The sequence below is a fragment of the Micropterus salmoides genome, unplaced genomic scaffold (assembly GCF_014851395.1).
Source record: "Micropterus salmoides isolate LMB-PRFRI ecotype aquatic unplaced genomic scaffold, ASM1485139v1 Ms_hic_scaffold_12, whole genome shotgun sequence".
In the NCBI taxonomy this organism is placed as follows: Eukaryota; Metazoa; Chordata; class Actinopteri; order Centrarchiformes; family Centrarchidae; genus Micropterus; species Micropterus salmoides.
The window spans coordinates 12,795,736-12,811,125 of NW_024040263.1; the positions used below are offsets into that span (position 1 = coordinate 12,795,736).

Here is a 15,390-nt window from a genome sequence, read left to right on the forward strand (position 1 = left end):
ATTCGTTTTAATTCTCCGTTTGTAAACTAAAACGGAGTAGTGTGGATGGGGCCTAAGGCATGGGTGGTGACACATAAAAACCCATACAGCTCAATCTCTGCCTCCTACACTTAAATGCCAACAGTGCAGAGCTCCCACACAGGATAACCGATCCTATAACCAACACCGCCTCCAGTAGTGGGAGGCTTCAAGGTAGAAGGAGCACCAGGTTGCTGAAATTGCCTCTAAAGGAAGTTTAAGTTTCTTCAGTTGATCAGACTGTTATTTAAGGTTCAATAACAGATAAGCTACTCTTGACTTGGTTTTGACCCTTTTGACCAAGGTGATTTTTGTTTATGACCTGAAGGTGATGGTAAAAGATGGATTAGCCTGAGTATCCTCCTGATCCTGCATGTGCCTAATGTAGGTTAAAAGCTGGAACATGCTTCTGCCGTGGGCATGTAAGCAAATGTGCACTGGTGTCATTCAGAGAATTTTTTTTTAAATAATATTTTCCACTCTACATATTCTTCAATGCATCTTTCCTATTCTGTTTTGAACCAACCTCCTACATGCACAGCTGCATGACATATTGTTTAAGATCTTAAGGTGGCGACAGAGCAGTCCATTTATCACGGGGTTGGTAGTTCAATCCTCATGTTATATACATAGTCCACATGTTGAAGTGGGCAAGACACTCAACCCCAAATTGCTCCCAAAGGTCAAGCCAACACCTTGCATGGTAGCGTGCTGTGTGAATGGATAAATGAGAGGCAAATTGTAAATTTGGATGAAAGCGTCAGATCAGAAAATGTGTCGAAGGCATGGACCACCACCATATTTTATAGTTGAGTTTAGAGGATTTGTTGTAGATGGAAGCTGGGAAGTAGAGAGGATCCACACAATACTGAGAAGTTCTGTCTGAATGAAGTGGGGCAGCTACAATTACTGTTCTGAAAAACATTTTTCGTATAAGTGGGCAATACTGAGCACAACTTTTTCAGCTCTCAGCCACAGTACTGTGATTTCGAAGGTCTGAACTTCTGTAGAGGGATGGGTGAAACGAAAAACAGAAACAGACACAAACATGGATATTTTTCTTCTTTCTCTCAAAGGCATTGATTTGTTCCTCTTCTTTAAATGTGGCTCCTTGTGCTTTATCAGTCTATTTTGCTGTGCAATGTTTTTGAGTACACTAGAAAATCACATATGTACCCTGAGTATCTAGCTCTTCATCTTCATTCTGTTACTCTTTTCTCCTAACCTACTATGTTGCCTTTTATTCCTTTAATCCCTTTTTATCCTTGCATCAGCTGGTTCTTTTTGTATAGAGTTTTAGTTTACATGAGTTGTTTAAGCCACTGTTCTGATCTGATTCTTGTTTCTGGCACTTGAGTGGTTTGGATTTTTCATTTGCCTGTCTGCCAGAGTTTGCTTTTGTTCTCTTTTATACTAAAAACTCTCTGAATCCATCACAAAAAGCCTTGTTTACCTTGTTCAGTGGTTTGGGCTGCAGAGTATACACTGCTCTTTTAATGATTTTCACCATATACCCAACATAACTGATGCTCTGAAGTTTTAGTGAAGTTTTCTTTAAACAAAACAATTTGCACCCCCATTTAGCTAAGCAAATTCATTTCTTACACCTGTGTCGACTTAATTGCTCAGTATACTCTAGAGAATTAGGTGAAAGTATACTGAGCAATTAAGTCGACACAGGTGTAAGAAATGAATTTGCTTAGCTAGCTTTCTGACTTACTTCACTGACACAGCGGTAATGTCCTGCAGCTCTAACACCAGCAGTCCTCGTGAGGAAACTGTAACTAAAGCTGATCTTGATGCCAGTCTCTCTTTATCCATGCTGTGTGTGTGTGTGTGTGTGTGTGTGTGGTGTGTGGGTGTGGGTGTGTGTGTCCGTGCGTTTGTCCAGAGGGCTTTTCAAATTGGTCTTTTCTCTCTGTGACTCTCAATCAGCCTTTAGAAGCCAATCAAGTGACACAAAGTCAGAATTATCTCAGAACAAAATTGTCTTCCATCTAAAAGGACAAATGAGCATTTAAACACTAAATGAGTTTACATCATTCAGACAGACCCACATCCCCCCTCCCCTGCTCTTCACACATTACCTAAAACATAAAAAAAAATTTCTGTCAGAAAAAAGACATGTGAAGGCAGAAAAAGTGCTAAACATGTGAGATAGTTCCTGCTGACCAAGCACCCATGCCATCCTTTACAGTTTTATTCTCTCTCTCTCTCTTTTTCCCTCTGAACGTTTGTGTGAAGTGTAAATCACGACTCGCATATATTTAGCTTCAATTTTCACTCATCTTTTTTATCACATTTTTTTTGTTGTTGTTTTTGCATCTCTGTGTCTTAACTTTGTGTCGTGTTTTTAACACAGACTCCCTCTCCCTGTCACTTCCGTAATTTTATTGTTTCTTTCTCTTATACAGAGGGATGCTCTCATTCTTCTGTTTGTCTCACATGGCCACCAGGGTCATCTGCCCTTGTCTGCATAGGGCTGTACTGACCCCTGTGCAGACATCCACACACCACCCAATTTGTGACTGCACAGACTGTATGCACTGCAAACAATGTAGTGAGGCTAACATCTTGTTTTCTAGTGCGCATGTGTGGAATACATCTGCATACTCAGACACTGTGACAGAAGCTCTGTGCGACCGTATTGAAGTATGAACAAACCTTCAGACATGGGCAACAAAATCCACATTGCTCATTCTGTGCAAAGAGGCAGCTCTCCCCCAAGCTACTCTGAGTTAAACAGACGGACAAGTAAGGACCACCCATGTTATGAATGAGCTTTTATTATGAAATTCAGCAAAGAAACTGTGTACAATATAGGATATAGTAAAATAAATAGGCAATTTCATACTAAAAAGACTGATGTATTGAAAGAGACCCACTTGATTAAGTTGCTGAAGCCCCATTTTATGCACAGAGCAAGTGTACAGTGTAATGCTAGGAAGGGATTGCTTCATGGCCAGTATGGACAGCAGAAATAATGACAATGGCAGTATGTTTCAGTGTACACATGGGCATGTGAGTATTGTATTACTTAATTGTAAAGTTGTGCCTATACTAGAAAAGAAAAAGAACCACCCTCATGACTACAAACAACATCTACAAAAAAAGAGAAAGACTTGATAAAAAGATTACAATGAACCACATCTAATATAAATCGACCTTTGTGAAAACAGCCACAAGATCCAAGAAGAATAAAACTACAGGGGAGGAGGAAAAGAAGGTCAAACGCAACAACATGGTGATTCCATACGTGTCTGGAGTATCAGAGAAACTCAGAAGGATTTTCAACAAACACAACATCCCTGTGTTTTTTAAACCCAAGAACACGCTAAGACAGATGCTGGTACACCCCAAAGACCGCACACCCAAACACAAGAAAAGCAATCTAGTGTATGCGGTCCAATGCAGTGAGGAATGCACAGACCTGTATATTGGGGAGACTAAACAACCACTACACAAACGCATGGCTCAACACAGAAGGGCCAACTCCTCAGGTCAAGACTCTGCAGTCTACTTACATCTGAAGGACAGAGGACATTGATTTGAGGACCACCAGGTGCACATTTTAGACGGAGAAGATGGATGGTTTGAAAGAGGTGTCAAGGAAGCCATCTACACCCGGGTCAAGAAGCAGTCGCTGAACAGAGGAGGGGTCTACGCCACCACTTATCCCCCACTTACAATGCGGTCCTTTCATCACTTCCCAGGAAACTCAACAAACGTAACCTATTGGCCTCAGGTGAAGATGCCAACGATGGTCGTTCAGTCTTGGCCACCGGTAGTCCTAACGACTGTAACGACTGTCGTTACAACAGCCAGGAACACTGATGAACCAGCGGTATCGACGATCCTGGCAAACGACCCCACTGAGGTTAAATAGCTTAGTTTCCCTGCCAGTCAGTCAGAACTGAAGAAGTCCTTTGGATGAGGGCCGAAACGTCTTCTAGTATCTTCAACCAAGTCCAGTTGCCCTTGACTTTAACCTTCATTGGATCACATGTAATATAAAACAAGTGAGCTACTGACTGTAGTAAGTGAAGATAGCATAGTTATAGGGGGCACAACAAAGTCACTGCAATGCAGTAAATACTACCTTTGTAAATCTTATAAGCTTGAGGCTTTGTTGAGTCTGTGGCTGCATTAGATTTGAGTATGCTATGTCTAGGTGTTGCTGTAATTTTGTCCACCCCTTATATGTCATTCTTTCCATGAGCTGTCCTTGTCCATATTGCTTGAGTGTATGAATAAAACAAAATAGTTTTATAGAACAGTATTTAAATACCATCATTATTATAGCGAGGAACAGCCGTCAATCCCTGTTAACCTAATCGGTCAGGGGAGGTTTGTGACACATGGCTAAAATAGTTAATGCATACAGCACAGAATTATATGGTTAGTTAGGGTGCTGTGTTATGCAGTAAACAACCTACATTTCAAGGAAACAGCCAACAAAAAGTGAAGGGATAATCCCCCCTATCTCTATGGACCAGCCTGCCATGGTAGGAATTATTCTTCACATTGAATTTTCTACGGTAATTTGAGCATAGTTTGGCTGCTGCTGTACTTAATATTTGTATTTATGCTGTTATTATTGTGAATGTTGCTGTCAAATGAAGTTTTGTTATTCTGGAAATCTGAAATCCCACCATCTGAAATGCCTTAGAGCCGTGTGTACAATGTTATGTGGCACAGCTGAGGCTAAGATGTCCCTCGGGCTTTCACCTCACCCTCTCACATAGTGCTGGTCAAATAGAGACTTTGTTTGGCCTCCTCTCACAATTGATTCCTTTTTTTTCTTCTCGTTTCCTTTCCTGTGAAGGCAGTCAGAGCATTGCACAAGCACCAGGTATGTTGGAGGATAAATGCTGATTAGCTTATGGAGAAAATTACCTTTTAAAATACAATAAACATAGTGACTAGTGACAAAAAGCTGTTTGGTAACATGTCATCAACTGAATGGCTTGAACTGGAACAACCCTATAATCAGGAGTGTAAGAAGTACACAGTAGGCTGACTACTACAAGTATACGTACAAAGAAGAACTTAATACGTTGTCTGTTTTAGTACTATTTTATGTTCTTCCAGAGGACATTTCGTTAAAGAGGGGAAACAGCTGTTGAGGATAATCTCTAAAGGTTCAGACAGAAAGCGAAGCAAATGTTTATCTCTCGTCATTCGCACAAATTTGACTACTGGACCGTTTTATTGTTTATTTGCCTCAACTAGCCAGTGTGCCACGGGCAGTGGTAAGCATTGTCGCCTCACAGCAAGAAGGTTTGGCTTCGAACCGTGGTTGTCCCAGGCCTTTCTGTGTGGAGTTTACATGATCTCCCTGTGTCTGCGCGGGTTCTCTCCAAGTGCTCCGGCTTTCTCCCACCGTCGGTGTCTCAATTTCTGTGTTTCTGTTGACTTTGTATTGTTATTGCGTTTTGCACAGTCTGAACACCGTGAAGACCTTGACACACCCGGGTTTAAAATCACTTTTAGTTAACCTCTTCTGTCAGAGTGAAACTGTCAATGTGCCTACCTCCAATCTCCCTTCCCTTAGTTCAACCAAAGACTTCCTTGTACTCCTGGACCTTAGCGCTGCTTTTGACACCATTGATCACAACATCATGTTAGACAGACTGAGGCACTGGGTGGGAATCTCTGGTACTGCCCTAGAATGGTTTTCATCCTACCTGTCAAATAGGAAGTTTTGCGTGTCTGTAAACAACTATGTCTCCTCATTCTGTCCAGTTAAATATGGTGTGCCTCAGGAGTCGGTCTTAGGACCCATTTTGTTTTCCTTGTATCTGCTTCCCCTTGGACATATTATCCATAAACATGGCATTTCATATTTATGCTGATGACACACAAATATACTTGCCCGTCGGATCCACAGACCCTGGAATGCTGAGTTCACTTAACAACTGCCTTTGTGAAGTTAAAAAATGGATGTCAAATAATTTCATCCAACTGAACTCAGACAAAACAGATATCCTGGTCATCGGGTCCCAGCAGATGGCAAATCAAATACTGCCATCTGCTGGTTCGCTAGTAAATCACATTAAGCCTGTGGCAAAGAACCTTGGTGTTTGGTTTGATAGTAATTTAAATTTTGAGCAGCACACCACAAAGCTTGTTCAATCATGTTTTTATCAACTTAGAAATATAGCAAAAATTCGATCTATGTTAACTTTTAAGGACACCGAGACCATTTTACACGCCTTCATCTCATCACGCCTGGATTATTGCAACAGGCTTTTCACCTGTTTAACCCAAAAATCTATTGATCGACTCCAGACTGTCCAGAACTCAGCTGCCAGGCTTTTAACCAGAACAAAGAAATATGACCACATTACTCCTATTATAGCTTCATTATACTGGCTCCCAGTATGTTTTAGAATTGACTTTAAAATTCTATTGATCACTTTTAAAGCTCTTCATGGCCTCTCGCCTTGTTATATTTCTGACCTTTTAGTCCCATATACACCAGCACGTACCTTGAGACCTCGGGCAGAGGTCTGTTGTCTGATCCAGAGTCTCGACTGAAAACTAAAGGGGACAGAGCGTTTGCTGTCCGGGCCCCGAGGCTCTGGAACAGCCTGCCCGAGGAAATCAGGTCGGCTGAGTCAGTGAACTCTTTTAAGTCCCTTCTTAAAACATACTTTTATAGGAGAGCCTTTCCCGATCTTATTTGACTTTATTTTATCCCTTTTATTTTATTGTATTTTACTAATTTTATATTTATCTGTATTTTAGTCTTTTCAATGTTTTCATGCTTTTATCTTGTATTCTTTTTTGTATTATTGTCTCTTGGGTATTATTGTCTTTACACTTGTTACAGCACTTTGTAACTTGTTTTTGAAAAGTGCTCTACAATAATAATAATAATTATTATTATTATTACTGATGTGTCATCTCAAGATTGTTTTATGTGAATGATTTTTATTTTTTTATTTGACAAGAAAAAAACAAAATAAAAAATACATATACATATATACAGTATGTATACTGTTGATAACTACAGTTACAACAGGACAATCATTTCAAATCAAGAAAAATTTAAATTTTCAGCACTGACAACGTACAGTGGCTCAAGTATTTCTGCCATCACCTTGCTTTCTATCAGTTCCTCTTCTTACTGTTCCTTTCCCTCCGTCATCCTTCTGTCCTTCACTCGCTCTGATTCCGGCTCTGCAGTGACAACCTCAAACCCATCTCATGCATCAGCTGTCAGGCCAGGACTCGTCACTGGCAGGGGTGAGGCTGGAAGACTGAGATATCTCACTGTCTGAACATCTTGACATGGAATTTATGCTGATGATGACTCCCATTGCCCTCTAGCGACCCTTCTGTTGCCTCTTCGCTTGAGCGGAAAGTCCTCCAATATCGGCATGATTGTGATCTTGCTGTGGTCTGCTGTGTCTCTCTCATTCTCTGTTTCTCTTTCACTCTCTCACTGTCCTCGCCTTTGTTCAAAAGACTTCTGGGTCACAAATATCTCTGAAAGAGATTGAGCAAACTTTCTGTCTCCTGTCCTACCATTCAGTAAAGCTTACTTTTGCAATAGGGCAAAATATTAAAGAAAGTAGTGGAGCAGTTACTTTGATCTCAGATATAATAATTGTTCTGGCCTTATCTGAAAGATAAATTTGATTTTTTAATGTACAAACTTTTATTTACAATTAGTCCTTTCATTCTGTGCTGATCAGAAATCACTCCATTTCACTAACAGCCCACAAATATGGGCTACAACCAGAGTTGAATCATAGAAATAGTTTGATATTTTGAGAAAAATGCTCATCTGCATTCTTGCGGAAAGTAAGATGACTAGATTATATATACTTTACTTATACACATAAGTTTAACGCTAGCTTTCCACCTCTCATCTAACTCTTGGCCAAAGTTTACGAGGTCATGATGAATTTATGTCCTCTTTACCTTTTTACCTTGTTTTTCTCATTCTCAGCATCTTGCAGCCAGATATGGGGAAAAAGTCCAAGTACAAGACTTCAGTGAAGAAAAAGACTCTGAACCCTGAATTCAATGAGGTACAGCTTGTCTCCTGCTCTACAAATAACTACAATACACCTGACAACTTCTTTGATTTCTTTACCGAGCTTAAAATTATGTTCCGTAAAAATTATGACAATTTTAAAGCATGGCAATTAAGCAAATTACTTCAAATATGACATTTCTTTGAATGTGTTCTCAGCATCACTCTGTTTCTACTGTGAAGGCACTAAATTACATATTCAGTTCCTTTCAACTCTCATGTTTATGAATCATTGATATAACTATGCTCTTGTGTGCACCACCTGCACAGGAGTTTTCATATGAAGTATCCCTGGACCAGCTGGCAAAGAAAACCCTGGAGATCTCTGTGTGGGACTACGACTTGGGAATGAGCAACGACTTCATAGGTAGGCTGAGAAGAACTGGGGTGTGGAGGGGAAGAGTGGAGAGGGAAGCAGCAGCAGCAAATAGATAACTATAGTGGAGTGTTTGAATGAAAGTGGTGCAATTGCAACAAACACATAAACCAGGCCGAGCGTGGGCGGTGGGAGGAGTAAAAGAAAAAATGCAGAGCAATGAGGGGAAATTATGAGGCTTGAGGAGAATGACTGAGCGAGCAAAGGAGAGTTTGAGTGGAAAAGGAAATGGCGAGGCTTTACAAATGAAAAAGGAAGACGTTCTCTCTGGATCCCCATCCTACGTCGACTTGGCACATCAGATAGCTGCTGCTTCATCAGACTGCTAAACAGCTTTGGCATGGCCTGGTGTGTATATCACAGCAGAGGAGCACTTCGGAGCTTAGGGATTGATGGGGAACTAGTAGAGAGGCACAGTGAGAATGGATTACCACCCTGTGAGCTTGAAGGCCTTCAGATCAAAGCGTTTTACTCTGTCTATTGTGTGTATGTGTGCACATGTGTGTGAGGCAGTGGGTGGGTGGGATGGTGGGAGACACCTAGTGTTTAGATAAGCCCAGTGAGTTATTAGCCCTGCTGGGAGAAAAGGCCATCGGTCTAACGTACAGCCCCAGATAAGAGCCATTCCCCTGACCATTATCATTACAGGTTTAGCTACAGCAGCCTGCCAGTTGTGTTAATTGGGGTTGGGAGAAAAATGACACTGAGACAAAGAAGAATGGAGAAAACAAGTTGATAAAGAGGCAGAGCGAACACAATCCCAATGCACTATTGAAAGAGGGAGAGCACTAACAAGCGTGTTAATAGGCTTAGCAGAAGATATAGAGGATGTCACATGGTAAAAGGTGAGATTATAAAGATTCATGAAGGAGAAAACTAAACAGTAAGAGAAAAAAGGGCAAAAGTACACAAGAAAATACCGGCAATAAATCAAATGCAAACTTGTGTGCAATAAACAAGAAGAGATGGGAAATTTCATCTTCACCATGAGCCAAATCTAATTGTCTGATTTTGCCATGTTTTGTTATACATTTTCAATGTCTTACAGGAAAACTATAAAAGCTTACAGAAAATAAATTACAACTGCTAGAGAAACTAAAGGGACTTTATAGATACCAAAGTTGTTTTTAAGTCTTATGGTGTAAGTCAAGTTAATCGAGACAAGTTCCTATCAAGTCTCAAGTAGGACTGAGCCAAATACCTCTGACCAATATCTATCCAATCTAACAATTACAATTCCAAGGTATGTAGCTATGCAAGGCATGCCTGTTACTGTTTAATTTATTTATTTTTTATCGTTCACCAAGTCAAAACGTGAGTTTGGGGGCTTTTGCTTTCAAGTCTTAAGTCAAAGCAAGCCTTTAGGCAGTGTAAAGTAAGTAAAATGTCACAGGTCAGGAGCCTTAAGAGTTTCGTATACTTCATACAAAAGCAATTGTATTCGTGCTTGATGGCAACAAGTCTGGAATCAAAAAGAGGGGTTAGTTGCAATGACTTGCGCAAATGTGGATGATGGTGTACACTTTCGGACATTGTCTCTTCAAAGGATTTCATGGTGTTGGTATTATACACACAAAAACTGACTGAAATAGCCAGCTGTGTCTGAGTAATTAAAAGAGAGCTTAAGAGAAAAGGTAAAATCCTGCATGCTTGTTGGACTCTGGGTTTCAGAAATTCACAACTTGTCAAACACAACCCAGTAAAGGAGGGGGAAAGGTGTGGGGGAAGGGAGTTTCAGACGCTGCTTGATGATTTGACACGCACTGTGTTTGAAGCCTGCAGATCTACCGTTCTGCTAGATATTCAGTTCACCACAGTTACAGATACACTTGTGTATCTGCTGGTAGGGTTGAATGAGACAAATGTGCAGCAGAGGGGTAAAAATAAGTGAACAGAGAACAGGGTCAAACTTGCGCGAGTGTTGGTGCACACCTGCTCACCAGCCTGTGTCAGCCTCGCCCTCGCCTGTGTCATCTCCTCAGGCTCTAGTTCCTCATCCTTCTTCGGTCCCCCTACGCATGTCAGGATGGCTGACCGTGTGCTTGTCACTAGCGATCCGCAGGCTCATTTTACTCCATCGATCTCTGTTTCGAAGGCGGTGGGAGTTTTGTGGGGCGCGGGGGTGGAGGTTGAGGTGACAAAGTGTTGTGCGTGATTATCCTACCAAATCTCTGTCAGCAGGTTCTGACCTGCTCTCCGAGTTGTGCGTGTCTGTGCTTGTGAGAGGAAAGTTAAAAAGGATACAGGGTAGGAAACACTTAAAGGCTGCTCCTCCCTTCCCAGCAGCAGCATCTCAGGCAGTGTTCGACGGCGAGCTCAGATGATCAACAATCTAGCCTTGTCTGCTCGCGGCTGTCATTTTCTAAGGCGCTGTTGGAAGGCGGCATTGCCAAAACACCGTGTTTAAAACTTCACGCTCCATTAACTGTGCAATCACAGCCAAGGGAATGGCTTTGTAAGAACCTCAGTGTGACAACTGCCTGCGTCTCTTTGTCTTACAGTCTGCCTCTCCACCAACGCCTCCATCACCTCCGCTCATTTTCACCTGAGTCATTTCCTCCTTCTCTGCATATTCAGTCCCCCCTGCTCTTTCAATAAATCTTTCGCTATCTAAATCTCTGTTTCTTGTAATTCCCCAGCCACCTGTCTATTTCTCTTTCTCTCCGCCTGGAGGAATTTGTCTCAAACGTCTGTTTGCTTCGTTCTTTGCTCCCATGTCTGTCTGCGAGTCAAATAATAATAATCATTATTGGCATGAATGTTGATATACATTATTGCCGCAGCTCCACAGGCTACTACTGATTATTAGATTTTAACAAGAAAACAAAAAGTCTGTCACTCTGCCCAATTGTATGCTGTTATTTTCTGATGCTACCAGTAGTGTAAAGTAACTAATAACATTTATTCAAGTACTGATCTTAGTACAATTTTGAGATGTTTGTATTTTAATTGGTTATTTAAATGGTATACCACTTTGTACTTCTACTTGACTACATTCCTGAGGGAAATATTGTACTTTTAACAGCACTACATTTATCTGACAGCTGAAGTTACTTGTTAAGATTTTACTTAAGAACACATAAGCTTATAAGAATAAACAACGTTTAGTTAGATGTATATGAGTTGTTAGTAGTTCCACCAAAGAAAGATTTGACACTAAACTCATATGGTGTAATTTCAAGCATCTATAATAATACTTATAACAACAAAAACAACAACAACATCAACAACAACAACAACAATAATAATAATAATAATAATAATAATAACATATTAAAATGTATCAAATGACAATGTGACAACAACCTGACATCGTGACAAAACAAAGGGAATGCTGAATGATGAACCTACAAAGATTTATCACCTGAATCTGCAGCTCGGCTTTACAGTGCTATATATTGAGTTTCAGCTCATTGTTTAGCTTTCGGCCCACTTTACTTGTTTTTGTTCACTTTTACCGCTCTCGTAATGTCAGTTTTAGCTGCAGCAGAGAGTTGTTTTCTGTGATAAAGCTCTAAAACAAAAACCAACCTCTACACTAATCACTCAGCACCAAACTGCAGACACACACAGCAACTAGCTGAAGAACAAAGTGGAGTTTTTAGCAGATAAAAAGAGTTGGTAGAGACTTACGTTCATCATCTGGCCAGAAACCTGACCCCAAATGAATAATAATAAGTTTCTCCATAATTGCTGAAAGTGTAAACAAGCTGATAAGTGAAGCTGCTAAACCCCAAAGTGACAAAAAATCTATCATTGCAGGTTTCAGTTTTCTTCCTTGAGGCCCCAAAAGGTAAAATTATCCAATATTTCACAAAAGACCAGAGAAAAAGAGATTAGTCCAAAAAAACCCATTATCAATTACTTCTTTTACTGAAGTTACAGATCTGAGTCCTTCGTCCACTACTGGTCTTTCTTTCTTTCATTTCTCCCAATTTCTGCCTCCTTTTGTTCACCCACCAGCAATTTCAGATCACCTCCTGATTCTCCTTCTGATTCTTCTCTCTGTTTGCAGGCGGAGTGGAGCTGGGCATCAATGCAAGTGGACAGAGACTCAAACACTGGTTCGAGTGTCTCAAAAACAAAGGGAAGAAAGTGGAGCACTGGCATACGCTCACACAGCAAGGAGCCCCGAGCGGTGACAAACCGGACTAGATTACACAAGACATCCATGCATACAAACACATACGCACTAACACACACACACACACACACACACACACACACACACACACACACACACACACACACACACACATTTGTCTCACTGAAAGATGGTTGATAACAGATACCAAGTAAAGTAGTAATAAGAGCAAAGGATAAAACATGCAATAATAATAATAATAATGTTGAAAATGGAACCCATCATATAACGCCAATAATTACCAAGTATTAGTATATGATAATCATACTAATATTAGTGATGGTAATAATGTGTAATCTGAATACATTTTTTAAAATGTATTTTTTTCTAAAGGTGAACCAAATTGTGACGATGTCCTCATTAAAGTGTTGACGTAACAAAACAATACTCACAAAACTGTGCTTTAGACCTTACTGTATTGTGGAAGTCACTCATATTCCGTTATTCAAATTTACACCTAATGAAGAGATTTGAGACCAATGTACTCAAAATTAATTCAGTGAAAGTGGCCAAAAGTAAATGCGGTAAATAGTTACAGGAGAGGGGACATTACGAAAAGGGTGACTCTGTTTCTGGAAAGTCTCTGTTTTAGTGGTTGTTGATCTGATGCAAAACAACACACCGTATTATAAAGCACAATACGATCCATTGGTGGATTTGTACCTTTACGGTTTCAGTGTTCTTGTTCTTATGTCTTTCATTGTCTTTCAGTGACAGTGGCTTTCTATACACCTTCATATCATGACATTAACATGTGTGTGTGTGTGTGTGCATGAGGGCTATGAGAATATGAGTGCCTACATTTTATGTCTGTCTGTGTTCACGTCATGCCCTATTCAAAATGTCTCCATTCAACTTCCAAAACACAGAGGAGTGAAGAAATAATAACAAAGGACAAGAAATAGGCATACAAGAGAGAAATCCTCCGCTGACCTCCACCATAGACCTCAGTGGTATGGGTGATCCTGGCTGGAGGACACTGACAAGCTGTCAATCGTGTGTGCCAGACCTTTGCCATCTCTCTCTCTCTTTCCATTTCTCTCCCTTTTGCCAGACTGTCATAGAGCAACTTTAAGAATGGAGTATATCTTGATACATAACCTCTGACTGCTCTTTTTGACTTTCCTGATGGAAAAAGATGTGTCCGTGACAGGCAGAGCGGATATTGCTTTTGGAGGTACCATTTGTACCTTCACTCTGCTGCTGCGTTATGAACCAGGATCAGGTTTACCTCAGTGTCTCCAATTCTGCTCCGACAGAGTCACAGATGATGCAAGATTTTCTCCCTGCAGGGCAATATCACGGCAGTAATATATTAATTTGAAAATTCAGGCATTTCATTGGTCCTGTAATTTGATTTATGACAATAGGGCTGCCCAAAGATTGAACACCTCCCCTAATCCACCTTTGTACACTGTCAGACACTGTCCTTGAGAGGATCTGAAAGAAAATATGTAAAAGACATTTAGCTGAAATCAACCATCAGAGGGAGTCATTGATGGGATCATTATTCCAGTCATCCCATTACTTCTGACCTATTAAATATTAGGCCTATAGTGGAATATATTTCATCCTCTGGACAGGAGACAAGACCACTGGGACTGCTGCTTGACTGCTGAGGTATATTGTGTGCAGTTAGTAGAAATGCAGACATAGAGAGTGTACCCCCCCCCAACCTGCATGGAAACATATTTTGCAGCAGGGGACAGTGTATAATCGCAGGCTAGGATCCAAGATATTTAAAAACTACGCAAGATTGCACACTTAACCTTAACCCCCATGCATGTTGTGTGTGTCTCTATGCACATCTTTGCATATTGATGATGTATATGGGCTAGACTATCACTGAATTGTCTAAATGCCTGCCAGGATATCAAATGTACTCCCCCGGTTCATCTGCCACTACAGCTCTGGCCATACACTGGTTCACAAAAGCACACCCACAGTCGGTCAGTGGCCTCCGGGACTTTTCTAACTGTTGAATCGATCCGGCTGCTCATTTTCTTGCTGTCCTTCAACAACCTTCATCATTGACTGCAAAAAAAAAAAAAAATGGATGGACCTTCAGTGGTGAATTAGGTTTCGAATAAAAAAGGGCTTGGGCATTATGAAAAGCTTGTGTTGTAACAGTAAACTTAAACACTTTTCAGTTAGACCTTAAATGAATTTAACAAGAGGTTTGGGCAAGGATGGTGGGTTTATTCTGTACTTTTTCTATGCACATCAAAACAACACGTGAGCAGTAAGATAATCAAACCAAAACAAGAACATGATCGTGTTATCCAGGCATCAAAGATGCATTTCTGGGAATACTCAGTACTCTGATTGGGGCTAGGCTGGGTGACAGTGATCTAATAGAGTTCACATTTCTGGCTGGATGCTTGCTTATCCCTGTGTCTGGATCTGTTGGTTTTGTTTACAGCCACCGAATTTTCTGACTCTTGTCTATTGACCCCGCTTTGCTTATGTAATAATTTTATCTGCAATACAGCTGCATGTTTAGCAATCACCATCAGCTTGTGTAATAGAGTGCAACCTTAGCTGATCATTCTGAATGCTGATGTGTTTACAATCTATGCCATCCATTCAGTCTCTTACCATGAGTCTGTATGTGTTTGTTTGTGAATATGATGATTCAGGGTATTTTTTGCTCAGTCGCTGTGCTTTACCAAGCAAGCTATTGATAAAAAAAAAAAAAAAAACTTTTCTGTCACAGATTTTGACACTTGTCTTCCTTAAAGTGATATCAGTGGTAATGATGCAGGAGGGCCAGTGAGAATGAGATGGGAATTCATTACTGCTGTT

General features: G+C 40.6%; 1 protein-coding gene across 3 annotated transcripts in view; it reads left to right on the forward strand.

Moving 5' to 3' along the window:
- The window catches only part of doc2d (double C2-like domains, delta), a 48,913-nt gene extending 33,626 nt beyond the window's left edge, over positions 1-15,287 (forward strand). For all 3 annotated transcript variants that reach the window (XM_038713416.1, XM_038713415.1, XM_038713414.1), the window contains exons 9-11: positions 7,979-8,060; positions 8,336-8,432; positions 12,457-15,287. In XM_038713416.1, coding sequence (XP_038569344.1) covers positions 7,979-8,060; positions 8,336-8,432; positions 12,457-12,596 — 319 coding nt within the window. In that variant the 3' untranslated portion in view covers positions 12,597-15,287. The remainder of the gene's footprint in view (positions 1-7,978; positions 8,061-8,335; positions 8,433-12,456) is intronic.
- The last annotated feature ends 103 nt before the right edge of the window (positions 15,288-15,390 follow it).